Source organism: Chelonoidis abingdonii, chromosome 9, assembly GCF_003597395.2.
Source record: "Chelonoidis abingdonii isolate Lonesome George chromosome 9, CheloAbing_2.0, whole genome shotgun sequence".
Classification (NCBI taxonomy): Eukaryota; Metazoa; Chordata; order Testudines; family Testudinidae; genus Chelonoidis; species Chelonoidis abingdonii.
The window spans coordinates 51,787,424-51,814,451 of NC_133777.1; the positions used below are offsets into that span (position 1 = coordinate 51,787,424).

Sequence of the window (27,028 nt, forward strand, 5' to 3'; positions counted from 1 at the left end):
AACTGGTGCAGGAGTTAAAAAAAGGAAGTAGCTCAAGAGTCCCACGTGCACCAGGCTGTTGCTCCATTTCTTGTCCAGGGGAATGGCCTGGCCAAGCAGAAAAGTAGCAATTGAGTTAAATCAAATGTTTCCTTAAAAGGAATTATTTTCCTTTTGTCAATCCTGATGTGTAGCAAACGGCTTGAGGCAGTTTAAATGAACTTGTAGTAGCCACAGCTGCAAAGGAAAAGCTGTGCAGTCCTCTGCTTTGGGTGAAAACCATGATAATCTCAATGCTATTATTTTAGCTTTATTAGAAAATACTATTCTAAGGGGCCTTGCTTATATCCTAAGAGGCCCAAGGATCAAGTCATGTATTATTGATGATGGGCTTTAAAATGTGGTGTTCAATAAGCATCTAGTAAAACCCACTTGAGCAAAGCAAATCTTAAGTGATTGGAAGCATGTATTTAGTGTGACTCTCTAAGCCAAACAGGCACATTGAGAGCTTTAAATACATCAGAGGGTTTTACAGCTTCCATTTACCTGAATTGAGCACCAGTGTAATTCCCTGCTTGCTGCCACTTTAATTATAACAATTACAACAGACAATGGCACTTCATAGCTCAGCAATTCTCAAAAGTGGGCTTTTAGCGAGAGCGTCCACATCAAGTATCCTACATGGATGTATTCATGACTCTGATCAGAACTACAAAAAATGTCTGCAGTTCTCGCTCAGGTTCATGCCTGTCCTGCTGGCCAGTCTCAAGGTGGTGCGTTAGCCACTTTCCTGCTGAGTCATTGCATTTTAAGGGCTTGGCTACACTAGAAATTTCAAAGCGCTGCCATGGCAGCGCTTCGGCAGCGCTTTGAAGTGTGAGTGTAGTCAGAGCGGCAGCGCTGGGAGAGAGCTCTCCCAGCGCTGCACGTAAACCACATCCCTTATGGGTGTAGCGTGCAGCGCTGATTACACTGACACTTTACAGCTCTGTATCTTGCAGCGCTCAGGGGGGTGTTTTTTCACACCCCTGAGCGCGAAAGTTGCAGCACTGTAAATGTACCCAAGGCCTAAGATACAGAATTTGTGATTTAGCCATGTTATATAGTAAGTAAATTGTTCTGAACACCTCCAGGCACTCTTCATTAGTCTCCATTAAATTAAGTTAAAAAGTTTTACCATCTATATAGCCGTGACAGAAAGCAATTTTTTCCAAGACCCTGTCGCAATTTTTGCCTGAGTTAATGAAGCTAGTGTCTAGATTGTTTTCGGTCTCGAATACCTCCTTGCTAATTTTATGCTTTTTGTCTTTGGTTTGTATGTGGCAATTACCAGATAATGTACCTTGTGAAGTAATGGGATAAATTACTCACCATGGCTGAAGCTGAAGCAGTTCAGTGGTGTTGAGCATAGGCTGAAGCTGTTGCTAGTGCCCTTGATCTAGGCATGGGAGAGGTAGACTGTTTTAAAGTGGAGAAAAGTACTGTAAAGCGGCAGTTAGGTGATGTCTGACAACAAAAAGGCTAGGGTTGGGTTTGCAGCTGGTAGTAGGCAGCAATAGCACCCTCGCTCTAAGGTGTGACCCAGCCTTAATTTAAGTAGATTTTAAACAGATCTTTTTCACTCGTATAGCACAAAAGGTCTTTGAAAAGAGGTGTGTGGTGGGGGGAGGAATAGAGGGAATCAGTGTGATTACACACAGCTGTAGCTGTTGGGGTTTTTTCTTCTCTCTCTCTCTCAATGCAGGATTGTTTCTTTCAGTGTATTTATAAGTACATGGGCCAGTTGGGCTTTTAAAGACATCCAGCATTGGAGCCTCTTCCCACTTCATTTAGGAGACTTTCCCAGCGCAAAATGAATGAGGCTGTGTTAAGGTTTTCCTGCTAGTAATTAGCAGAAGTATTGTAAGGACATTTCTAATGAAGTTTTTTGCCTCCTTGGAGTTTGCCCACAAATACTTGGAGGCCATTATGTCAGTTATCAAGCCTTTTTGTTCCAAAAGTACTATCTACTGAAACAATGGAGAAAAGGCCTAAGCATCGTAGCACTGTTCATGCATTATCCCCCATAAGGTTCTACATGCAGGATAGAAAGTGGTGCATGAAAATAACAGCTCTACCCTCAGAAGGGGCTTAAGTCTGCACATCTCTGATAGTGCAGGGGACTGAAGCAAAGGGAGAGAGCAGCAAAAATGGTCTCACTCATTAGTGCACCATTGCTAAACATGGTGGTAATTAAGCAGGCACTAGCTCCAAGCCTCTGTTGGCTTGTGCAAAAGGATTGTGGGACAATAATATCTCTGGTTGGATTTGGAAAGGAATATGCTGAACAGAGACACAATGACCAATCACTAAATGGGAGGCCCTCTAGTGCCATGTCCATTTACAATATTTTTCCAGCAACAATTTGTAGCAAAGGCACTTTGAGCCTCTTGTGGAGACCAATCTAACAAACACATGATTCTGTAAAGCGTTGTCCTGAATTACTGCAGTGCTCACAGGAGAGAAGTGACATTTGAAAAACAAGTAGCTGGTAAGACTGTTTTTGGTGGCAAGGCCATAGAAAAGGACTAAGTTAGAGGCTACAATAACTATTGTGGAGTTTGATACTAAAGATGACAATTTTGGATAGCTAGCTGAATCTCAATCCATTATAAATACTTATTCTCCTCTAACACAGCTCTGCTAAACCTAAAATGTCAGTTTGCAGAGTTTAATAGGCACTGATTGATTGTACTCAAATCCCAGAAGTGAAGTGAAGTGATATGGCTACAGTTGGATTGAGCTGAGTTTACCAGTGAAAGTGAAGCTACTGAAGTTGCATTTAACACTTCCGTCCTTTCCCTAGAGGCACCTTGAAATTGTCGCTTTCTGTCAGGATCTTTCATGACTTAGGCTATGGCTTTCAATCTGTTCTTAGGCCTTGTCTAGTGCTGTCTACAGCTGGGGTTAAATTGCCATGGAGGGGTGTGGAATTTTCACAAGTGCTGTGGGAGGGTGACAACTTTTAGCATAGGCCAGGCCTCAAAGTTACTGTTACTGTGCCTCGTGCACTGGGCTTTTTTGTTGGTTGTAGACAATAGCTTGAGGAAGGGGCAACTTGGGAGTGACAGTGGCCTCTTTGCAAGGAATTGTTAATTTCTATTGTAAAGCTAAAGTATTTGTATATAATTCCTGTTTCTTAGCATGAGCCAGGTGCTCAGGGTGGATGAGAAGGGGTCTTTCCCCCAGCAACTGGTAAGAAGAGGCTATGACTGTGAAACCACAGAATAGGTTGCAAAGATGTAACAGTACTTAAGGAAAGGGGAGAGGAATGTTGCCCCACACATGGCTTTTACTTGTGAACAAATAGCACTGGCTGATAAAGTGTTTTTGCTTTTGTGATAACTCTGTGCAGAACTGTGTACGGGCAGGGCCATGCACAGGGTGTATTACTTTTGGTGTAAATGTATATGCCCAGTGGAAGTTAAGTGCACTGTAAACATGACAGTTAGAGGCTAAATAGACCTAGCTAAAGAAGTTTTGAAAAAATGCTTTTGTCATCAGCTATTTCTCAGAAGGTAAAGAAGCTGATTCCATTGCCTCTGCACAAGAGTCTAAAAAGCAGTTTTAGTCACACAGAGTAATATGCTGAGAAGCTGGGGCAGGATAGGAAGTTTTTCACATTCTAAAGAGCCTTTAATGGCACATCTTCCATAAAACATTTTATGATTGAGTTGTTAACTTGCATTCACCCCCTTAATGCACAGTCAGTGGTCCTTACAGAAACTTACACATTAGATTTTAACGGTAAACAATTCCATCTACAGTACTTGAGGATATTCTAAAGCAAATGGAATGAGAGTTTTCAAGGTGCTGATTACCTCATTAGTAAGAGACAGACGCATTAGGCAAACTTTTGAACAAGTCTCAGTCATTTGTAAGACTTGCTGAATGGATGGAAAGCCTTTCTGCTTTTAATACAGATCCACACTGCCCTGCACCATCAATAAAAAGATGTAAACCCAGTCCGCATGACATCAGTGATCACTGGGAAAAGCACCTTTAACTGTACTCCTTTGTAGGAGCTCACCCCCGTACTGTATGGGATCAATAACCATGCAGTCTGCTGAAGCAGGGATGAACAACTGGGAATGCCCCCATTGTTTTACATAAACTGCATTTCCAGTTGTAGACGCAGCTTTAAGCAATGAGCGACACCCCAAGGACGACCTTCTTCTTTTGGTGTAGAATACTGGCCAAGTTCTTGAACTGCAAAAACCACGTGCTTGCAGAAAGCAAATCAGACCAGCAGTGAACAAACAAACAAACAAAACAGATTAGGCTTAAAATGTCCTTTTCCCCACCCTGCTCAAAAAAAAGTAGAGAAATATAGTATACACAGGTAAGGTTAAAAATTTAATACTAAGCTAGGTGCAGTATAGGTTACTGGGTCAATGCTCAGTTGCCTTTTTGGGGGGAGAGGGGGCACTGACTAGAATACAGTGGATAAGGAAAGTTCTCCACCAGGAAGAGAAATACTTGTGTTGCCACAAAAAATTGTTTATACTGTCCATCTGTGTTTGCAGTAGGAGTAAGCTACATTAGGAAAGGATTTACAGCGTACTTGTCCCATAGACGCATATGGCTGAGCTGTATCAAACTGCTTCAAGAACAAACTGTATGATGTTCTGATGGCCATGTCCTAAACAGCCAATGGCATACATCCTATTCTAAGACAATTCTCTTATTATACATGGAAAATGGTATTGAGAGGAAAAGTGCAACACAATATTTGGGCAAAAAAAGTGATGACTTAGAGAGAAATAATCACCTTTAAAAGAGAGGGAATAATGTTGATGAAGTTTATGAACTTAAGTTCTTAAAAATACAGAAAGGCACATTTACATCACTGGGTGGCTGAATATGCACTAAATTCACTGCACGTTAATTAAATCCACCAGATCATGTCATGATTGTTATTCTCAACACATATTAAACAAATTCTAGAGCAATTTTAGTGCTGGCTCAAGTGCCAGTGGCCTAAGGTTTAATCCCCAAAATTACATCCTGAATTGCCATCAGTGGTGAAAAAATAATATGAATTCTGCCAATTACTTTTTTATTGTGTTTAAATGTGATAACAGCTGCTGGTTCTGATCAGAACATAAGCTCTAGCTGCAGAGGTCCGAAAACAGTAGTTAACAAGCTGATGGCTACAGTTTGAAGCAATGAATAATCTATCTAATGTTCAACAACAAAACAAAGACATCCTGGTATATCTGCCACTGAACATATCAAGTGATAGTCACTATTAGGTTTAGGTAACTGTATAGTTTACATATTTTCATACACAATTTAGCAATATTGAACATTTCTGCTGTTTTATACAAAGCCAATTTCTTTTTAAACAACATCTGAGATGGCTCAAACAGGTAATTAAATTTTTTTTTTTTTTTTGCAATTCTCAGGCTTCCCCAGTCAGGAGCGCTGGTGCTTAGATGTAGAATGCATTTCAGTAGTAGTTGACTACCTGCTGACAAATGTGGCCCTTCAAGGAGATGCAACCAGGGGAAGGCAGATGTTTTTACTCAGCTAAATATAAACAGACCTGTTTGTAAACTCTTGGGAATATATCACTAGTAAGAGGGGTCTGGTGGGATAGCTGACTTTGCAGGCAGAGAGCTCCAGCCTTCCCACAAAAACTTTTTAGATTATGGGAGTGTGGTGAAAGGCAGTAGGCAAACAGAAGAGGAGGGAAAGGGGAGTTCAGTGTCATTCAGTCTATACTGGGCTCTTCTCTCTCAGCAGTACCAGAACAGCTGAAATTCCAGCTGCTAACACTGAATTCTTCTTCCACTAAGCTGATAAGAGGTTTAATATAAACACGTCTTACATTTCAGCTTCAGAAATACCTTGCCTCTTCTTTTGGTCAAGAAACCATGAGAAATGTTGCACTACTAATTAAATACTGCAGTTAGTGAGGGTATGTGCTCACCTAAAGGGGCAGTGTTAGCTCCACAATTTGCATGAACTGTAATATCCCTGCATATAGACTTAAATGCATCTTCCCTACCAATTTGCATGGCATGTTGTTATACCTAATCCAGACTTAGGCTCAAAGTCTATCTCCAAACCCATAACAAACCTGCCTTTCAGTCCTAAATGGAGACTGGTGGTTTTTAATCACGCTGAAAGGGGATGTGGGCAAATGGGAGTTATATTGAGACAAAAACCTCCCCTGTGTGAAGCCCCCACACTGAACTCTCATTTTAGGATATAAGAGGGACAGTGGCCCAATCCCATGGAGCCTGCTACCTTCAGAAGCAAGTGCTTGCTATCAAACTTTGGGATAAATGCTAAAAATTGAGATATCACCCTAGCAATTCCATTTCAGTTTTAAAAAAGTAAATTAAAATCCCAAGACACGTATATGATTAGGGTAATAATTTAAATGTCTATTTTGTAGGGGAAAAAGTACAAATGAGAAACACTTGAATTTGCAGTACAAATACAACTGAATCAACTATTTATTTACAAGGAGTCCTGAAAGACAGCAGCCTTGATACACACTGATAGCAGCAATTACCCAGTCTACTTAATGATGCCACATCTCATCTCTTCTGCAGGCAAAGAGTGATTGTTCAGAGGTCACTTAAGTTCCTTGCACTGGGGCAAACAGTATGTGCAAGCAATTCCTTGATTTAAAAGTGATTCAATCTTATCTACATAACAGCTGTGAGAGCAGCATGAAATTCTATTGCTCTTCATAATCAGGAACACGTATCTCTTGCTTATAAAGAGGATACAAAGCTTCTCTGATGTAAATGTGCCTTTAGAAAGTGAGAACATTAATATAAAAATCAAATAACTAAGTAGTTCATGAAACTATATATATAAAAATTGAGTTATCACAACTAAAGCAGCAAATCAAAATATCTGCTGAGGTTTTCTGGTAGAACTAAAAAAAAAAAAAGTTAGTTTGTGTCCAAGTTCAATAAGTCAATGTCCAAGCTACCATTGACACAACAAAACTAAAACCCACACGAGGAAGTTGAAAAGTGCACAATGAAATTAATAGTCTTGGATCAAGTATTTATGGAGAATTGGAAATGTTTTGTCCGAAGGACTTGATAAGTGAGGATTAAAAGGAGGTATTAAAGTTTATCAGATCCAGATTTGGCCTGCCGGTCCACATAGAAGAGGATGTAGGCCTTTGCCTTTACCACGGTCTCTTCATCAGTCAGAGTTACAGTACTGTCATTGAAATGGAACCAGCGACCTTCATGAGTTGCATAGGCTGTGTAATGTCCAGAGCCAACACTGAAAGCAATGAGAGAGACAAAGTGGGATCAATAAAAGGAAATTTACCACCTCATTCTGAGCTATACAGGACAACAACAGGGCAAGCACTAATTGACTATATTCTATCACAAGGCTTCACCCAGGTTAGAGGGGTGGGAAACTGAACAGCCTCCGTAATTGTCAGCTTAAACCCAAAGGCATTAAAAGGGTAAGGAAGATTTTCCATGCAAAAGCATCTTTAATAGTGTCAAGATTTGATACGAACCACATGCAGACAATTGCTTCCTTTTTGGGACTTCATAAAAGGTATCTAAGTTTTAGCATAATCCAAGCCCCCAAGTCCTTTTGCAAGCAAAACTCCCAGTGAACTTAAATACAAGTTTTGCCTCTGTAAGTTCAGATTCAGTAGCATTTAAGATAAAAGAAATCATCAGCTTATGAACAGAAATATAATTTGAGTTTTACCATGTTTTGTCATTTAATTTTATATTCAGAATTCCTTCCAACTAGTTCTAGCTGAATCCTGTTTGAGTTACCATGATTTCAAACCACATGCACAAGGAAAGTGTCATCACAATGAACACAGGCTGGAAACTAACTGAAGTTTTTATACAGATCCCATGCCATGCCTTGGATCCTTGTACATATAATTAAGAACCAGAAAACAGCCAAGTTTCATTACTCATTGCTGCCTCAAGACAAGGCCATCTCACACTTGCGTGGCTAACAGCTGTATCTTTTATATCATCATAGTTCACACCCACCTAATTCATTCCAATATGTCCAGTTTACACTGATGTCCACTACAACTATGTTTTGTATTCTCTGAGCTTTCAAGCAGCTGCCATGGGCGTTCTGTGGTAGTGCTAATGAAGACTCCCTTTGAAAGTCAGACCATTTGATTTAGTCCTACTTCAGATATCAGACCACTCATCTTTGGAAGAACGCAACAAGGGCAGCCTGCTAGAGTTAACGTTTTCAAATACATGTTTGCTGAAAACACCCTCAATTCAACAGAGAGAACAGTGAGTTCTAGTGACAACAGCAAGAATTCCCACTATTAGAAAACACGTAATTTCTTCTAAGGAATTGTCCTACCATCCCTCAATTTTGGGACTTGATTACACAATATCCTGGAAGAAGAAAGTCGTCATGTCACTACTCCTGACTCTTAAAGGATCAAAGACTGCAAAATATCTTTAATTCAAAATACAACTACTGTCCAACTCCAGAGCATCCCAGTTGGCTCTCAGTTTGAAGCTTCACTCCTGTGGGAGAGGATCGCTGCTGTCAGTCTGCCAGTCCAAAGTCTACATTGTTCTAGATGAGCACTTTCCCTTTGCATAAACCTGCACGTGCTTTCAAGTTGAACAAACAAAGAAGAAACATTGAAATTTAGTTGTTAGTGGCTAAGTGAAATGTCAGTTTTTATGGCCACCGGACCTCTCTCTCAGCTTAAATACTTTCCAGAAGGACTTTACTTTCCAATTTGAAAGAAGCAAAGGGACTATCCTCATTTTTAATAAGTTTCAGATCTCCACCTATTACTCAGGGGACAAGAGTGGAGTTTCACAGCAGGAGACCTCTGATAGACTGAACAATTAACATTTTTGGTAAAAGTCCCCATTGAAATATAAAGCTGCTTTTTATTTCCATGTTAGCACAGCTGCTAACAGAACCAACATGCACATTAGGGGTGAAATTCTGACCTCAATGAAGTCAACAGGAATTTGACCACTGCCTTCAATAAGGCCAGGACTTCACCCCAGGTACTCACTGAGCATACTTACCCTGAACCATGATGTACGACAACAGCTGCAAGATCATATCGACAGCTTTCTGGGCCACTGTTCTCTGGCTGCAGTTCAAAGTAGAGAAAACAGCTTTTAAGAAGTCAACTGACACCTTCTATGTTCCATAACGTGATAAAACAGAACAAATTTCCAGTGTATACATCAATAAGAGTCTCTGTACCTCTAACAAGTAGCATTTCATGTCTAGGTCCCGGAGGGGAAATTCTACATATGTATCAACCTTGTTTCTCAGATATTCTGTCCAGTGAAATCGTTTCAAGTGTAAGCATAGCACCTATAGTATTAAACATGAAAGACAGAGTTCATTAGGTTAAGTCTTTGATTATGGTTACATATGTTTATTGGTCAAGTTATTAATTCCCTTTAAAGTTTCACCAGTCACCAGACACTCATATTTGCACTAACCTTTGGTAGTTTCTGAATCCAGAATTTTTTGGTGGATTTCTGTTTCTTTTTACATTTGTGGCACATATAGAGCTCTGTCTCATCAAGTTCCTCCAAGTCTGTAAAACTGCGAAGACAATCTAAAAGGAAGAGAATTCAGAAGCACTAATAAGAGACCAAGAGATGACTTCTGGCTGGTTTTTAGTGGGCAGTTACTTTTTGTAGGCAGTGTCTTCATAAAGGCCAAGGACTGAACAGACATGGACCCACTAATCCTTACAGATCATTTCTGAAGCACACTGATGAGGTGGTGGGTGATGCTTGCACTGCTGATGCTAGACAGAGGAATTCAGGAGCCAGGGCTTGTAATCCAGCCATTTTATAGTACAGTAATAGTTTGATTTCTTCTCTCTCAACCTTATCTCTGCTTCAGTGAAAGTCAATCTTAAACTGGATCCATGTAATTCTGAAAATAGTTACTTTTGGGCTCTAACTCAAGAAATAAAATCTCCATTTCCCCAAAGGTGCTATCATATTCCAGATAAAGAACTGAGTGGGATATGGTTGCAGTAATCACATTTACATACATTCTGGGTGAAATCCTGGCTCCACTGAAGTCAGTTGAAAACCTATTGATTTCAGTGGAGCCAAGATTTCACTCACCACAAACTCTTACCCCGTAGTGTGCACATTGGTCCATTTTCTTGATTCTTAGTACGTTTATTTCTGAACTGACTTGGAATATCTAGTGAAAGGTCTAGGAAAGAAAAAAATACAATTGAATTTCTTAGATCAAAATAAAAACTTAGTTCTTATTGAAGTTTTACATTGTAAAATCTCAGGCCCATCACAGATTTGTCAGCTACATGAAGATTCAGAGCTTTAATGTGGTAGCCAATACTTTGAAAGAGAAAGATACCTTACCTAGGAATGGATCAAACTTTCTAGATTCAGTTCCACATATTAAGCAGTTTACTTCATTTTGAAGAATGCCTCCAAATATAGCTGTGACAATAGTAGAGGCTCCATTTCTAAACAAACCACCATGAAGGAAAGAAACTCATCAGAATTTCTGTTTTACGCTGCATTGTAGCATGTGAAATATTTTATTGCTTATAACATGTCAAAAACAATCAGGCAGTTTGGTCTGGGTGTAACAAACAAGGACTGGGTTCATTTACATGGTCCTTTCACTCATCACTAGATGAGTTAATACAGCAAAGATATTGGAAACCTAGAAGGAACTGGAATCTGTACTCTATGCAGGTACTCATAACAAACATCTTCAATGGAAAAACTAGATAAGCATCCCAAATCTTTTTAAAGGCTATGCTTATATACAGTTCATTTTCTTCAGAGCACATACAATTTTAACATTATGCGGATGTTATTTTTAAGAGCAGTTTTCTAGTGACAGCTCTCTCTCAAGCTAGGTGAACTAGGGTGTATTTTCTCTTTGAACCTGCTCCCTACTTTTTACTGCACATCTTTAGGGCTTTTTAAAGCAGGTTTCCTCCCATTTAGTCATTTCCAAAAAGACATTTTCATTGCAAAAACATGCTAAACCTTGTGTCATTGTTTCTTTGTTCATTCATAAGGCACTTATCGTAATCTTTTTGTTTTTAAAACTCCAAAATAGAAGGAGATTCTTAGCTAGAGTGCTAGGTCAACCAGCCAAAGCAGCTCTACTATATGCACCATGAGATGTGTTTCCATCATGTAGTACTATATCAAGAGGCAAGGGAAAAATCCACCCGATCAACTTGTGCTTGTCTGATACAAAACATCAGGCTAACTGCCATGAGCACTGCTTTTTCCTGATCTTAGCCCTGGAAGCCATCACAATGGTGGAGGTGGTGAGAAAGATGAAGGACAACAGAAATAAGTAACAACTGGGGACACTGAGCTTTTAAAACATTCAAGTGTAAATGCCTAACACTGCCACGTTTTGTCATGTTCTTAATGCTTAATGAAAACAAATATTTCAAAGTAATTAACATTACAAGAAACCAGAATAATTTGCTAGTTTATATTGTCAGTTTTCTAACCACATGCCGAGCTGCAGAAAACCTGCGCTGTAAGATTACAAGCCACCTCCTTCAGAGCTGATTAATAAACTGTCAATATTTCACATAAGGCAAGTTTACAGCACTATCTGTACGCTGGTCTCATTGGGAAAAATCTTTTTTTCAGGCAAAGCTGCCGTTCAAGCCTCAGTTCCAGGCTCAGATCAGGTGAGGATTGCAAGATCTTCAGCCAGATACTCTAAAACCAACCTTGCAATATTCTGTATTCAAGTCTAACAGGATTTTTAGATACAGCTGGTTGAGGTGCATGTGTTTTTCATGAACCAAGAAACGTAATGACTAATGTTATTTTATACTAAAGAACACACTCCTAGCCCTGTAAGACCAGTGACTTCAGGCACAACAGTTATATTTACAGAGTTAACTAAAAGTGGGTCGTAGAACACTTGTAACATACTGTAATCAAGCCTATGCAGTACTCACCTGCCCTGTTCAGGCCTGTTTTAACTTGTAATCCCTTTTCCTGCATAGATCAGGACAGACATAACTCTCAGATAATCTTAACACAGGGAGTCTGCCCAGTGACCAAAATCCAGGCTGAACTGACTGTTAACATCCTGCCTAAAGCAAAATAAATGTTTTGGTCTCAGTGCTGTTTTCAGTCTAGCAGAGCACACTTAGAAAAAATAATTCAGGAAGTGTCAGCATTTCCAGACCAAAAGATTTGAAAGGCACCCAAAAGTGCTTCACTTTCAAAACAGGGAATGATAGGAAAACTGAAGGCAAACTCTACATTATCAAAGGCAAATTAAAGCAGCAGCTGCTTCAAGGGTATCTCTTAGGTGAGATACAAATACAGAATGTTGTATTGCTAGAAAAAAATCCAGTTATGGCAAATCTTGAATGTACTGCCACTTCCTGTTCCACTCATGTAAAAAACCTGTTGCCCATTTATAATTAACATGCCACTGATCAGTGTGTATTTTTGTCTAGCCTGAACTCAAGACAGTTGTATAAAAAAACTACACAACTACTATGAAAAAAAAAATCGATCCAAGACACACTACAACTTTGGTGCTTTGACTAAGTGGCTCCACAGTGTGATGCTACTTTAGCTTATTTCTTTAGTTATTTGTTTAAAAATACAAAATATTGATGTCATAGGGTAGTTCACTCCCCTGGGATACTGTGATTCATGCATGGAGCCCCACCATGATGGTAAGTTGTTGAAGTAATTAAAACAATATCTTACATGCAACATTTGTTGCTTGCAGAGAGACCTGAATTTTCTTGCAAAATTACCGAGCGAGAAACACCATTAAAGCCTCCTTGGAGTTCCAAATGTAGATGGTCCAACAGGTAACGCATGAATTCATGGGCATCTTGTTGCTGGTATCCCCTTAACACAAAAATATTCAGACAATTTAAAGAAACTGCATCTTTATTTCTGACATATTGGCTCAAAGTAGTTCCAACATTCAAACCAAAATATCATCTTGTAGGATACACGTGTTTGTGCAATTTCTATTACTTTGGCTGTACTAGCCACACATCTCTGGAAACCTAGAGTGAACTGGTCTAGACAAGCTAAGCAATTAGTTTAGATCAGACTGCAACATGATCTCAAAGACACAGCTTGTGTTACACACGTGTACGATTGGCAGAATTCTAAACTCCCTACTCCTCCTCCAATTTTTTTTTAAAGACTTTAGATTTAAAAGCAAAATTCCTTGTTTTTTAAAACAATACAAAGGAGTGCTGAACACCGAGCAATAATTGTACATGTACTTGATTCTTGCCTCTTGAGCAGTTCTGACACGGGACAAGCAGTAACTCTCACTAATGTGCAGCAAGGAGGGTTGGACCTTCATGGCTAGCCCATATTGCAGGTGGGGCAGAGTCGCACATGTGCCAAGCCACTGCAACTGCTGACCAGTTGTGAACCTATGTAGTTAAGGCCAAGCACTTCTTTCAAGTGCCTGAAGTGGCGCAACCTAAAAGGGAACAGTAGCAGACGGAGGTGGCTCTCTCTTGATCCTTCCCTCAAGGTTGCACAATCACTCCCACCCTTCCCCTTTGGGGTTATTGATTATCAGTCTGTCACTCCATTTGTATAGGTTTGTTTGTTGCATGGTATATTAAGAAGGGATGTGGCATTCATATCCATGAGGGACAGACAGGCATATTTGGACTTGGAAGTAACTGTGGTTTGCATTGAGCAGGTTTGCAGTTTCAACAGTTGCATCAGTTTGAACTGATCATCATAAATGATGCACAACATACTAGAATCTTGGACTGGGAAAACATGGTTTTACACCACACTTTTTTGGCATTTAAGAGATTCAGTAGTTTTTGGACAAAAGTTCTGAGCAGATTTTCTTCAGACAGCAGACCCATCATTTCTCTTAACACTGTCAACTGGCTCTCTTCTCTCAGGTAAAGGGTTTCATTCCCAGGCTGTGTTTTCCACAAGCCTCCTGCAGTAATGGCACAAGCTCTTTGAAATAACAGGGATGTATCCCCCATCCCTAGGCTGGGCTACGGAACGGTGTTTAGAATTGTATGGAAGGATTTCAACCTCCACTCTGGGTAATCTTGCAACATTTGAGTGAAGAAATGCATTTGAGGCACAATTCTTCTCATTACGTTTGGACTCAGACACCCAACTGACCATGGAAGATTTTAGGGTCTCTGAAGTACAATGGAAGCAGTAGCAGAAAGATGTTGCTCACACAAGAAGCAATCAGTACTTCACTGCTAGCTAGGCTGTAGGAAGCCAACAGCAGTCAGATAAGCAAGTTTTTATAAGTTACCAGTAAGCTAAAGGATGTCATAATTCAAGGAAAGTCAGCAGGAATCTGTATGAATACATCATAAGACTCAAAGCACCCAGCCTCAAATGAAGTGAGGGGACACATCCTGCCACACAATAAGCATGACACATCATCACAGTAACAGATAGCTACACAACCCTTCATAGGATTAGTACAGAAGTTCCCAAACCATGGGCTGCAGAGAGCTGCATTCTCTGCAGTTCTTGTCCTTTAAGTTTCACTAATAAACTAAAAATCCATCATATATTATTCTCCTATTCCATGTAAGCAACTGATGCAGTTACCACCAGGATATTACATGACTGAGTGGGATGGGTGGTGGTTTCTAAAGTCATGAACAGAAGGGGCAGTGTCTATACAAAACTCTCAACAGTACGGAACACATCATAGAGTTGGAGAACCTGTGGTTTAGCTAAGTTAGCACAGAATGCATACGCTGGCACATGCCCATAGGAAAGGTGACATTCCTAATACAGAATGCAGTCACTGCATACCAAGCTTCCTACAAAATCTCAGCCAAGGTTAAAGTGAACAAACACTAAAACCTTAAATAAGCATCCCTCCTATAACAAGAGCCATTTCCTCCAAACCAGAGTCACAACAAGCATTACTGAGAAACTGCCTAGCTTTTCCACAACAGCAGTGAAAGCAGAGCTGTGAAATCAAACACAGGAAAATGAAGACAGGTGTGACTCAGAACATTTACGGCAGACTATTGTTGTGCTGCATCAAGCTGAAGACAAGTCTATGAACTCGTAAGATGATCAGCTTGGTTCCCCCCTCCAATTCCTTTTACATCATCCGTGGTAAAATTAAGTGCTTTATCTAAATGTTTAGAATAATTTTTGTTACAGTACAATAATTATTGTACAATAACTATGCACACAAGATGTAAGCAGAGGCAAGGAACCTTCAATCCATTACTGTTACAATAGTGGTTCCAAATTGTTACCCGAGAGAGAGTTAGATTTATTAAAACTAACATCAAGTAAATATTTTGGAAGTAAAATTATTAATACTCCAAAATCTAAAATTTCTAATGTGTAGTTTTCCTGATTGGTATTTATCTTCATCAGGTCACTAGAGATGGTATTCAGAATTAAGAAGATTATCTGGTAAAGTTAACTTTACCAGATAATCTGCAAGTTAACTTTGCATAGATACTAAACAGAAGATGTTTAATGTTTATACAAACTGGATTATCACTCCAGAACAAATGAATGAGGCAGAAGAATTCTTTCTGAGCTGCATGATCAATGTAAGAAAGACTCAGGTTTAAATGCAGTCATTAGAAGTTACTGAGTTAATGAAGCAATTGCGTAGGTTGTTTAATAGATATATCCACATTTTATATAGCTTAGCAGTTACAACAGAAGAAAGAAAATTTATGGGAACAGCATTATCAGCAAGAATGTTTTACAGACAACATTACTTAAGCCAAAGGACAGATATTTTAAATGAAATGGGACATATATTTGATCTGAAATGCGATGTAATTTGATTTGTAAATGTTTTATTGTTATTTACATTTATAATACAGCACTTTGTAAGGTTTGTATTCCGTTCACCCAAGTACAAATATCTTTGGAATGTTAACTGAACAATCTAAAATAAAATGACCAAAGTTCCTGTGGTGGGGAATACAGCTTCTCACACAGACCTCAGATCCCAGCAGCACCTAACAGCAGATCCCAATGCACCTAAACAATTCAATCCAGCCCATCCACATATCGGCAAAAATGATACAAAAGGAACAGTCATCACGGGAAAAAAACCCTCAGAATTCATGAAGAATAAACAAACATACTTCAACCCACCAAGAGGCTATGGAGCTCTCTCTGTGTGCAGCAGATCTGCCATATTAGACTGCTCAAAGACCAAGCTTTCATAACAGAGATGCAGCCTGCAGAGACTCTACAGTTTGCCATCATTCCACAACTGTATCGAATGTATAATATGCAATTCCTAGCCATGTGCTATATTCCCTATTCCCACACAGATTTGGAGAGATCTACACTGCAATATCAGCAATTTCCAGTCATTTTCCACTATGCTACACTTTTCTATTAGGGAGATGGGGCCTATAGTGGCGAGGGAGGGCAGAAGATGCCACAGTTAGCTAAAACCTCTTAAAGGCTAACCAACCAAATCTCAGCTCCAAGGCCCCTCCACCACTCCACCCTGCACAAACACAAGTAGAATAGCTGGCTCGTAGCTGTCATGCCACCAGCTCTAACCCTGTCCATCTATCCTAAGCCCACCCTGCATGTAGCCCCTCTGAGCTGGTTAACATTGCAGAGGGAGACTGGGGATTCTAAATGGAGCACCAGTAACTCATACAGCATGATGCAATTCAACACAGAACATCTATTTTCCCCCTCCAGCCAAGGCTGCTGCCCCCTCCCCTCCTCCAAATGCAGGGGAAAACACAGCGAGTGTCTGACTTTTCTTTCCATGTGGTTTACCGCATTATTTTGGCTTCACTCAATAGAGGGACAGATATGGCCAAAGGAAGGCAGAGTGCACAACTAGTACCTTTCATTAATGAAGTGTTCCTAGACAGCTGGTATTACCAGTGGGTCACAAATTCTCCCTCTCCCAAGAGTGCCAAGTTCCCAGAAGAGGGCAGCACTTTATGTTAAAAGCCATGATAGAGCCCACAGTGCTGAAAATTTGCTAGAGAACAGATTTCCCTGCTCAGTCACACAAGATCGGTAGGGTACGTTTATTACGGATAATGGGGTAACTCATCAAGCTTATCAGAGATAAGGTTCTTATGCCTAGAACATTTTGGCCATTGCTTGAAGCCACTGGTATTAAACTTCCTTGATTCTCATAAGCCAGTAAAACACGTTAGGCAGTGTGAAGAATACTAAAGATGGACTTTTATTTTCTGGGTTATTCAGCTAAGCATGTGCGTTCACAGCATCTTTTCAGCACTGCTGGAGATGTAACAGATAACAGAACATCTTTACTACCTGAGAACATGGAGCAACTTACCTTCACAAATCCTAACAGGTTTCAGTGCTCCTTTGAAAGAGGTTCAGGGGCCAGGACAGGGAGACCTTGGAGAGGAATGATACTTTGATTTACTTGGGTAACTTTTTTTTTTGACAGTGTGCGTAACACCCAGTGTCTTATAGCCCTTACTTAGAGTTACATGAGCAAAAGCTAGAATGTTTTGAGAATCAAGGAAGTTTTGCCCAGTATGTGTTACTTAGAGCTACAACAACTGTTTTTTTTTAAATATCATTCCTATCATAGCCAAAAGTTTAAGTTCTGTAAATTGCTTGTTTTCAGTGATGAATAATCATCATCTTGGCTCTGCTGCCCCTAGAAGCAAGCCATTACTCATCAAAATTATGTACTCTAATCCTTGTATACAAGAGATTTGTCTTCTCTGACTCTACTATATGCAGTGTGGGTATTAGCAACAAGCAATTATCCCGATGAATGAAAGTCTCTAGATCAAAGTGAAGTCGCATTTGAAAGCTACATTTGTGGGCACAGGGGGAGGTCGCATGGAATATTTTCCAGGAGCCAGATTAGGTCACAGGTGGCATAAGGTTACATTCAAGAACACTGTTCTTTGTCTTACAGAACTTACCTAAAATTTGGCATGATTTTCCAAACGACGTAAAATAAAGATTCTGGGCTAAATGCAGTTTGGCTCCCTTGCCATAAAGCACAAAGTGTCTTTCTAAACTCTTCAACCAATGAACTGGGGAGAGAAAGTAAAAATGAATTAGTGTGGATTCGTACTCTAATCTACATTTTGCTGCTCTTCAGGACTTCAGTGGTACGAATGTCAAAGAATTTCCTTTGATGAAAATGGTTCACTTGGTAAATCATTTCAGCTTCTTATACAATGACATATTCTAAGTCCCTAAAAATTTTATAATCTAAATCTAATCCACAAAATTGAAGGGGCAGAGAAGGCAGATTAGCAACATTGTGAAATCATATATATTAAGGATGGAAGTGGGACAGATCTTCTATCTAAGTTTTCCTCACTGTAGTATCTGAGCACCTCTAAAATTGTACCTGTAAATCTTGTGCGCACAATTATTTGCATATTGGTGAAGATTCAGTCCACTTGTTCACCTTAAAATTCTCTCAAGGCTGTTGCCTATACTATAATTTAGTGCTAAAATGTTTAATAAACCAAGCCCAAAACTACTCCACTCTGGTACTATAGCAGATATTTTTTCTCCTCTCCCACAACTCAATACAGTATTTATTATTCTTGTTTAAGGTCCTTCAGCCAATTTTTTTTAAATTTTGAGCACATTTGGAAAGAGTTTTTCGAGTAAGATTAAGACACACTAGGTGACACCTAGTCCAGTTAGGTTAATAATTCCAGCTCTAAATATATTTAACTTCACTCCAGCACTGTTTGATGGATGCTAGTCTTCTCTCCTGTGACAGCTACAAGAACAGTGGAAATTATGTAAACATCTCCACTTGTACAATACACCCAAATAGCACCTGGCACTACCTCTTTCAGTTTCTAGTACTGTTTCTTGAAGTTCAGTGCTAGCAAGAAATGTGTTAACTTACACGTTGTTATCCCCTTGACTCCTGGTATGGTAAGTTCGCCTGCCAGCTGTTTTCCCATTCCGCAACTCCACGGCTGGCAACTCTTTGAAGTAACAGCAAAACTGCTGAATGTTACTGTAGGAAAAAGAAATGAGAGTGAGAAACATATAGAATAGATAATAGGAAGGACACGTGTGCGCTTTGTACAGTATTCTTCGGAGCTGCTCACTTGGCTTCTTGAACTAGTTCTTATAACACTGAATAGGTCAAGTTTCCCATCATGAGAACTAGTCAACTTGCATCTGGTGTTACAATATAATCATCTACTCAGCACATGTACAGTGGGCACCACTAAATGGCATTCACCGGCCCAGTTACCTGCAACAATTATATCTTTTCTCTTTTCTGATTAGGAGATGCCAAGGTTCCACAATTACTGAGAGTTGAGTTCTTACATCATGCTCACTGTAAACAAATCATGTCTATAAGTGGCATTAATATTAATGTATCATTAGACTTTAATATAGTTCATACCATCTAGAAAGAACTTAAAGCATTAGAAATTGATTTACAGACTACATATAAAAATTATTTCCCCATCACTGTTATGCCACCATACTTCAGTGAACACAAAAATTGTAATTACACAGTACAGTCATAATACTCAACAGTTAAGGGCAGGAACTGCATACAGTAATACAGTGTCTAGCTGGAACTACAGAGGGATAGAGGGAAGGTAAATGGATGGCAAGTACCTAGATCATTAGAAGGGTGAAAAACAGTAGGTCTGACAAGATTAAAAAGACCAGGGCCTGATCCTCAGCTGGTTTAAATCTGAGTATTACCAATGTAATCAATACAGCGATGCCAGTTTAAACTAGCTGAGAATTTGGCCCTGGTTTTCAGAAGGCCATCAATCTACTGGCTGAAGAGTACGCATGACTCCTGCCAGTGCACATGTAATTGCATGCTCAGATGTAGGTACACAACTGTTTCTCTACCCAGTGATAATTTGGCCCTGAGGATGCACCATCTAATGCATTTTTACTGTGAATATGTGCAAAATACTCATACAAAGTTAAATTTTGAAGTTACTTTTTGTGAGCAATACAATGATGATTCAATTACACATGTGAACTTTGGGATGAGGAGGACAGGGGCTGCTGCTGTTGCACAGAAGAGCGTGCACTTATGGAGTGAAGAAAGGGTCCCTAAGGTCACAAAAATTTCAGTGCAGCTCTCAGCTAGGCTGCATGACATTTTCTAACTTGCATTTTAAATAGATTCACTAGTACATTAAAGGGGGAGGGGAGCAAGAGGATGACATAATGGAGACCAAGCAGAACTCCACAAGAGGCCCAGTCTCCAAAGGCTTGGACAACAAGGGTCAAGAATCGGGTTTGCCTGTCTGGTCAGAGTTCCAGTGACACCATGCCACTAGAGCATCTACAGATCTGTTAGTGAGAAACCAGGCCCAGTAACCAGACACTCAAATTATGTTACCGTTTCCCAGTGATAATGGTCCACCTCTCTCTCTGGAGATACTGCATCCCTCAGAACACAGACAATTCCTTCCCCTGCAGATGCCCTAACTGATCCCTCACCCACAAAAGGGGCATCATGTCAGACCACTACTCTTCAAGCTGAACGCATAGGGGCTTCCTCTGAACATTACTGCTACTCCTGAATCAATCACAGGGATCACTTTGGAGAGCTCCTCCCTCCTCCTGGATGACAGAGGATGTTGCCAAGGCAGCACCCCCGATTCCGACAGGTCTATAGGGCAAGAGTGGAAGAGCAGTAGCTGGCCTTTCTTGCCTAGCACTGCAGAACAGATACCACCAAATCAACATCAAGCCCAGGGTGGGAATTTGATTTGATGATTGCATATAAAACATGACTGATACCTGAGAGATTGAAGGATCGCATTCATGAAACACGTGTTCCCCAGATTGCGAAGGCCTGTAGCACAAAGGGCATTGGTGCTCCCCTGGGAAGCAGAAGAAAGAGGTAAGTCAAAAGAGACAGACAAGCTACTCCCTAAGCACACAGTCACCTGTGCAGCAGTGTACATTCAAACAGAACTAACGATAGACTGAGCCAGCGGGGAGCCAAGCCTACAACATGACCAGCTCAAAGGATCTATCTACACAGGTATTAAAGGGGTACCTTAATTGGATTGAAAAATTCCCTTTTTTACCATCTAAATAAACCTTCAGAGGACAGTTGGGGATCTTCGTTATTTTGAGAGAATGTTTTACTTACCCTTTATAACAATCCACTCTAGGCTGTTGGATGGATTTTCAAAAGCATCTGAGGGTATGTCTACACTACAAAATTAGGTTGATTTTATAGAAGTCGATTTTTAGAAATCGATTTTATGCAGTCGATTGCGTATGTCCACAGTAAGAACATTAAGTAAGAGGAGTGCGTCCTCACTACCATGGCCAGCATCGCCTTACGGAGTGGTGCACTATGGGTAGCTATCCCACGATTCCTGCAGTCTCTGCCGCCCATTGCAATTCTGGGTTAACCTTACAATGCCTGATGGGGCAAAAACATTGTTGCAGGTGGTTTTGAGTACATGTCATCAGTCGCTCCTCGCTCTGTGAAAGCAACAGCAGACAATCATTTTGCACCAGACACCAGGGCGATTAGAAGAGCACAGCAAAGCGCACTGCGCATCAGAGAGGCTTTGAAAACCAGTTTCATGACTGGCCAGGCTTCAGTGTGACAGTTGAGTGTGTGTCTCCTTGATTCAAACCCACCCCCTTTGATGATTTTATTTCCCTGTAAGCCAACCACCCTCCCCCCTTTGAAATAAACTAACTTATTTTGAAACTATGCATTCTTTCTTTATTAATTAAAAAAATGAGATAACAGACAAGGTAGCCCAGATGGGGTGGGGGAGGAGGGAAGGACAAGGCCACATTGCTTATTGTAGCCACACTAAAAATCAAACTGTTTGAATGACAGCCTTCTGTTCCTTGGGCCATCCTCTGGAGTGGAGGGGCTAGGTGCCCAGTGCCTCCCCCCACGTTCTTGGGCATCTGGGTGAGGAGGCTATGGAACATAGGGGGAAGGGTAGGCGGTTATACAGTGGATATGGCGGGGGTCTGTGCTCTTGTTGGCTTTCCTACAGCTCCAACAGATGCTTCATCATGTCTGTTTGCTCCCCGATTAGCCTCAGCATTGCGTCCTGCCTTCACTCTTCGCACTCACTTAGTTCTTTCCTGGCCTCTGCCACTGAATGCCTCCATGTATTAAGCTATGCCCTATCAGTGCGGGAGGACTGCATGAGCTCGAAAAACATGTCATCATGAGTGCGTTTTTTTCGCCTTCTAATCTGCAATAATCTCAGGGACAGAGATGACAGGGGAGCGTAGAAACATTCTACGTTCTATAATTCTGGGGGGACTGCATGGTCACCTGTGCTGCTAAGTTTGCCACACTGACCAAACAGGAAATGAAATTCAAAAGTTTCCGGGGCTTTTCCTGTGTACTTGGCTAGTGCATTGGAGTTCAAAGTGCTGTCCACAGTGGTCACAATGGAGCACTCTGGGATAGCTTCCAGAGACCAATACTGTCGATTTGCGTCCGCACTACCCCAAATTTGACCCAGCAAAGTCGATTTTAGCGCTACTCCCCTCATTGGGTTTTGTGGACGCATTCATTTTTAAATTGACCTGACGCAGCTAAATTTGACCTAATCCCTCAGTGTGTAGACCAGGCCTGAGTTAGGCTTTTCAATGGGAGCTGCATGCCAGTCTCCCTACGGCACTATTGAAAAATTCTCACCCTGGAAATGAGATCTAATTTCTTGCCAATTGCCCACTGACTCCCCCACCTTCATGTGGTATGGGTTTGCTCTTTTAGGACTCCTCAGGAGGCCCCAGCGCTGGACTGCTGGCTTTTTTGTTGTGAAGAAAAACAAACCACATTTTGGGGAAAACTACTGAAATTAAACACACTGTACAAGCTGAAGGGGTTGGGGACAGGAGGGCTGGAGAGAGCAGGCATGTGACATCGTTGGCCTACCAACTGTTGACAGTTTAGAGGAATGCAGCACGCAGGCTAATTTGGTTCTGTAGCTACTTTTATTTCTAAATCTTTTGCACTTGTGTTTTAGTTGCCAGTCAAAATTTACACATTACATAAGAACTGCATGATGAACTTTTAACCTTACGGTCTCCAGAATGGTATGTTAACCATTCTTCTAACAACAGGAGTTCAAAAATCAACTCTGGCCCTGACAACAAGAGCAGTGTGCTTTCAAGTAGGGACAATGGGAGAAAAAGTTTCTGTAATTCAGATACTGTCCACTGGTTTGTGTCTTGATATCATTAGAGAAATTAACACTACCACAAACAATATACAAAACTTAATCCTCAAGTAAAGCCTAAAGAGCAAACAGCATAAAAATATTTTATAATATTTAGATAGAAAAGTCAGCTTTAGATAGAAAACAGCATTTTAGCAGTTGAGTAATTGCAAGAGCCTATTTTTAAAGAAGGTGTTGTTTCCAACATACAAAAACTCCACCCCTCAATGCCTTTTAGTACCCTTCTCACCCCACCTCTGGTTAGACAGCATGGCATTATTGCAAACACCACGTGCCCTGCTTTTTCTAGACACTGATCCAATGAGCCAGCACAGAAAAGACCACCAGTTGCCTTGGGCAACATTCATGTATTAATAAAACAGAGAAAACAAAGATAGCTCGGACTCTAAAATGGTTATAATCTCCATTGAGTTAGTGCAGCAAAGAGTCCTGTGGCACCTTATTCAGTTAGTATTTTCTAAGTCAGTCTTCTCAATTGCTACACATCAGCTGTAGTTTTACTTCTGATTTTCCAGACACTGAGAATTCATGTGATTCTGTAGCCAAAAAAAAAAAAAGCCTGTACAGTATTGCAAATGCTTCCTCAGTCATCCTAAGAAATGTTCTTATAAATTGAAGAGGGACACTAACTAGGCCTGCCAGTTTTGAAAGTAACTAAAACCACAGACGTTCCAAGACAGCAACTCACTGCCAGCTGCTTGGAACTCTGGGAATGCAGAGGGAGCCAATTAGGAGCATGTCCACACTGCAATTAGATACCTGTGGTTGGCCTGTGCCATCTGGATATTTGGGCTTGGACTGCAGCCTGAGCTCTGGGATCCTCCCCACCTTGCAGGGTCCTGGAGTCTGGGCTCCAGCCCAAGCCCAAATATCTACACTGCAATTCAACAGCCCTGAGCCCAAGTCAGCTGACACTGGCCAACCATAGGTTTTTAATTGCAGTGCAGACATAGGAGAGCAGCTGTACCGCTGTCCTACCAAACACACCCATCCCTACCTCCATGAACCCTCTGGAGAATTCCTGCCTCTTCAAGTAAGCTCTCTGTGTGGAGAGGTAAGTTCATGCATCAACAATGCAGCACCAGCAGCTGAGAGCTACTAATGCAGGTTCCATTCCTGCACTGCATTCTTGCCCTTCATTTAATTTTTTATACATGCAGCCCCACCAAGCTGAGAGAGGGCAGAGGGGACAGCATCCCTAGTGCTCCGTGAAACTGAAGGTGAAAGCGGTATGTCCTGAATCCAACATCAGGAGACAGATACCTGTAAAGTGGGAGCAGCAGGCAAGATGAGAAAAGACACAAAGGGTAACATTTTCAAAAGCACCTAAAGACAGTTCTGAAAAATGGGACAAATCCTTTTGAAAATTTTACTCAAACGTTTATTAAGAACCTGAGAATGGCCATACTGAGTCAGACCAAAGGTCCATCTGGCCCTGTATCTTATCTTCCAACAGTGGCCAGTGATAGATGCTTCAAAGGGAACGAACGGAACAGGGCAATTTATTGAGTGATTCATCCCATTATCCAGTTTCAGCTTCCAGCAGACCGAGGGTTAGGAACACTCAGAGCATGGGGCTGCACCCCAGATCATCTTGACTAGTAGCCATTCTTGGACCTAAGCTCACAGAGGATATCTAACACTTTTTTTGAACCCAGTTTTATTTTTGGCCTTCACGTCATCCCCTGGAAATTAGTTCCGCAGGTTGACTGAGCAGTGTGTGAAGAAGCACTTCCTTACGTTTTAAACCTGCTGTCTATTCATTTAATTGGGTGATCCCTGGTTCCAGTGTTACGAGAAGGGGTAAATAACACTTCCTTATTTACTTTCTTCACACACATGATTTTTATAGTCATCTATCATACCCACCTCCCAAGTCATCTCTTTCCTAAACTGACTAATCCTAATCTTTTTAAATTTCTCCTTGTATGGAAGCTGTACCATGCCCCTAATAATTTTTGTTGCCTTCTCTCTAACTTTTCCAGTTCTAATATATCTTTTTTGAAATGGGACAACCAGAACTGAGTGCAGTATTCAAGCTGTGAACATACTATGAATTTATAGAACAGCATTATGATATTTTCTGTCTTATCTGTTTGTCCCTTTCCTATTGGTACCTAACATACTTTTAAGGCTTTTTGACTGCTGCTGCTGCAAATTTAACAGATGTTTTCATAGAACTATTCACGATGACTCCAAGATCTCTTTCTTAAGTGGCTACAGCTAATTTATAACCAATCATTTTGTATGTATAGCTGTGACTTCCCTCCTCCATGAGCATTACTGTGCCCTTATTATCATCACTGAATTTCATCTGCCATTTTGTTGACAAGTCACTTGGTTTAGTGAGATCCCCTTGGAACTCTTCACAGTCAGCTTTGGGCTTCCCTATTTTGACTAACTTTGTGTCATCTACAAACTTTGCCACCTCGCTGATTACCCCCTTTTCTTAATTTGCTATTACCTCCTTAGCTAATAGGGAGGAATGGTTTGTGCCCTTTTCTTCTGCAACTGACAAATTTGACAGCAATACTCATCTGCCAGACAAGAGGCTGCCTCTTACCTACCTCTGTTTTTCAGTCCAATTGGCACTAGCTGTTTCCTAGTTAGTGGATGCTGCTAAGCAACAGGGAAGCTCAAGCACTAGGTTAGATTGATTACAAGAGGACACCAGCAATTTTTAAAAAATAAGTCACCTCTCCATTAGAGGAAGGCAGAGAGATACAACTAATACATGACATTTAGAATTTGAAGCCAGATTATAACCATTTTAAACTAGGTCAACATTAGGCCCATTTTGAGCCTTGGTAAGTTGACAAAGCCCCTTCAAGCACTGAAAGTGTTGTACTTACATTTACTTTTAATAACTTGCTGTTCAGAGATGAATTTTCCAATAGTTTTCTTTTCCTATGTCTGTCTGCTGTAAAAGCTGAACTATAGTAAAGGAATAAATTAGTTAAAACATGTTATTATAAAAAACAATATAAAATGGACAAAGTGAGTGTGCATTCACCTCAATGTCTAACAGTTACAGATCAGATCATTAACATTCAAGAGCAGAAAGGCCTTCCCCTGGTTTCAACGTATGCTTTTATAGAGGTACAATAAACATTTAACGTGTGTCTTAAAATAGATTGTTTTGAGTCAGTGCTCTGGAAAAGATACAAACTCTTCTTTTAATATAGTGTCTAGTACAGGGGTTCTCAAACTGGGGGTCAGGATCCCTCAGGGGATCGCGAGGTTATTACATGCGGAGTTGCGAGCTGTCAGCCTCCACCCCAAACCTCGCTTTGCTTCCAGCATTTATAATAGTGTTAAATTAAAACCGCTATTTTATATATTTATGGGGAGGGGGGAGGTCACACTCAGAGGCTTGCTATGTGAAAGGAGTCACTAGTACAAAAGTTTGAGAACCACTGGTCTAGTATCTGAATTAATGTAATTATGTTATGCTACAGTAAGTACCTTGAAGCATGTCCTAATCATCATGCAACTTCTGATCTGAAAACATACTAAGTATTTTTTTAATCAAAGGGACACTTCATATTGAATTTCTCCAGCAGCACTTCTTGTCTTCTGAAGTCTCTCTCCAGAGCTTTAGAAAGACACTTTAAAATACGTGCAGAGCCAAACAATTTAAGGCAGAAAACAACTTGAGCCACAAGCTTTGCAGTTTCTCTCAGACAAATACTAACAACATTATATCAAAAAAGTCCATTCTTAGAAAATTATTGGGTATAATGCACTAAGGGCTTCACATGTTGCTAATCAATGACAGTCACTTACACTAAACATACTTTTATAGCCTTTAAGATAAGCTTTTAGAAG

The 27,028-nt window shown here is 40.5% G+C and overlaps 1 protein-coding gene across 3 annotated transcripts in view; it reads right to left on the reverse strand.

The window, feature by feature from the left end:
- Positions 1–5,177: 5,177 nt before the first annotated feature.
- USP3 (ubiquitin specific peptidase 3) overlaps positions 5,178–27,028 on the reverse strand; it is a 70,262-nt gene continuing 48,411 nt past the window's right edge. For 2 of the 3 annotated variants that reach the window (XM_075069538.1, XM_075069539.1), the window contains exons 4-14: positions 26,053–26,134; positions 20,766–20,848; positions 18,880–18,993; positions 17,927–18,040; positions 12,738–12,884; positions 10,383–10,489; positions 10,135–10,215; positions 9,480–9,598; positions 9,235–9,348; positions 9,051–9,118; positions 5,178–7,278 (exon numbers count right to left, since the gene is read on the reverse strand). In XM_075069538.1, the coding sequence (XP_074925639.1) occupies positions 7,113–7,278; positions 9,051–9,118; positions 9,235–9,348; positions 9,480–9,598; positions 10,135–10,215; positions 10,383–10,489; positions 12,738–12,884; positions 17,927–18,040; positions 18,880–18,993; positions 20,766–20,848; positions 26,053–26,134 (1,195 nt within the window). In that variant the 3' untranslated portion in view covers positions 5,178–7,112. The remainder of the gene's footprint in view (positions 7,279–9,050; positions 9,119–9,234; positions 9,349–9,479; positions 9,599–10,134; positions 10,216–10,382; positions 10,490–12,737; positions 12,885–17,926; positions 18,041–18,879; positions 18,994–20,765; positions 20,849–26,052; positions 26,135–27,028) is intronic. The other variant, XM_075069540.1, reaches the window with a different exon arrangement.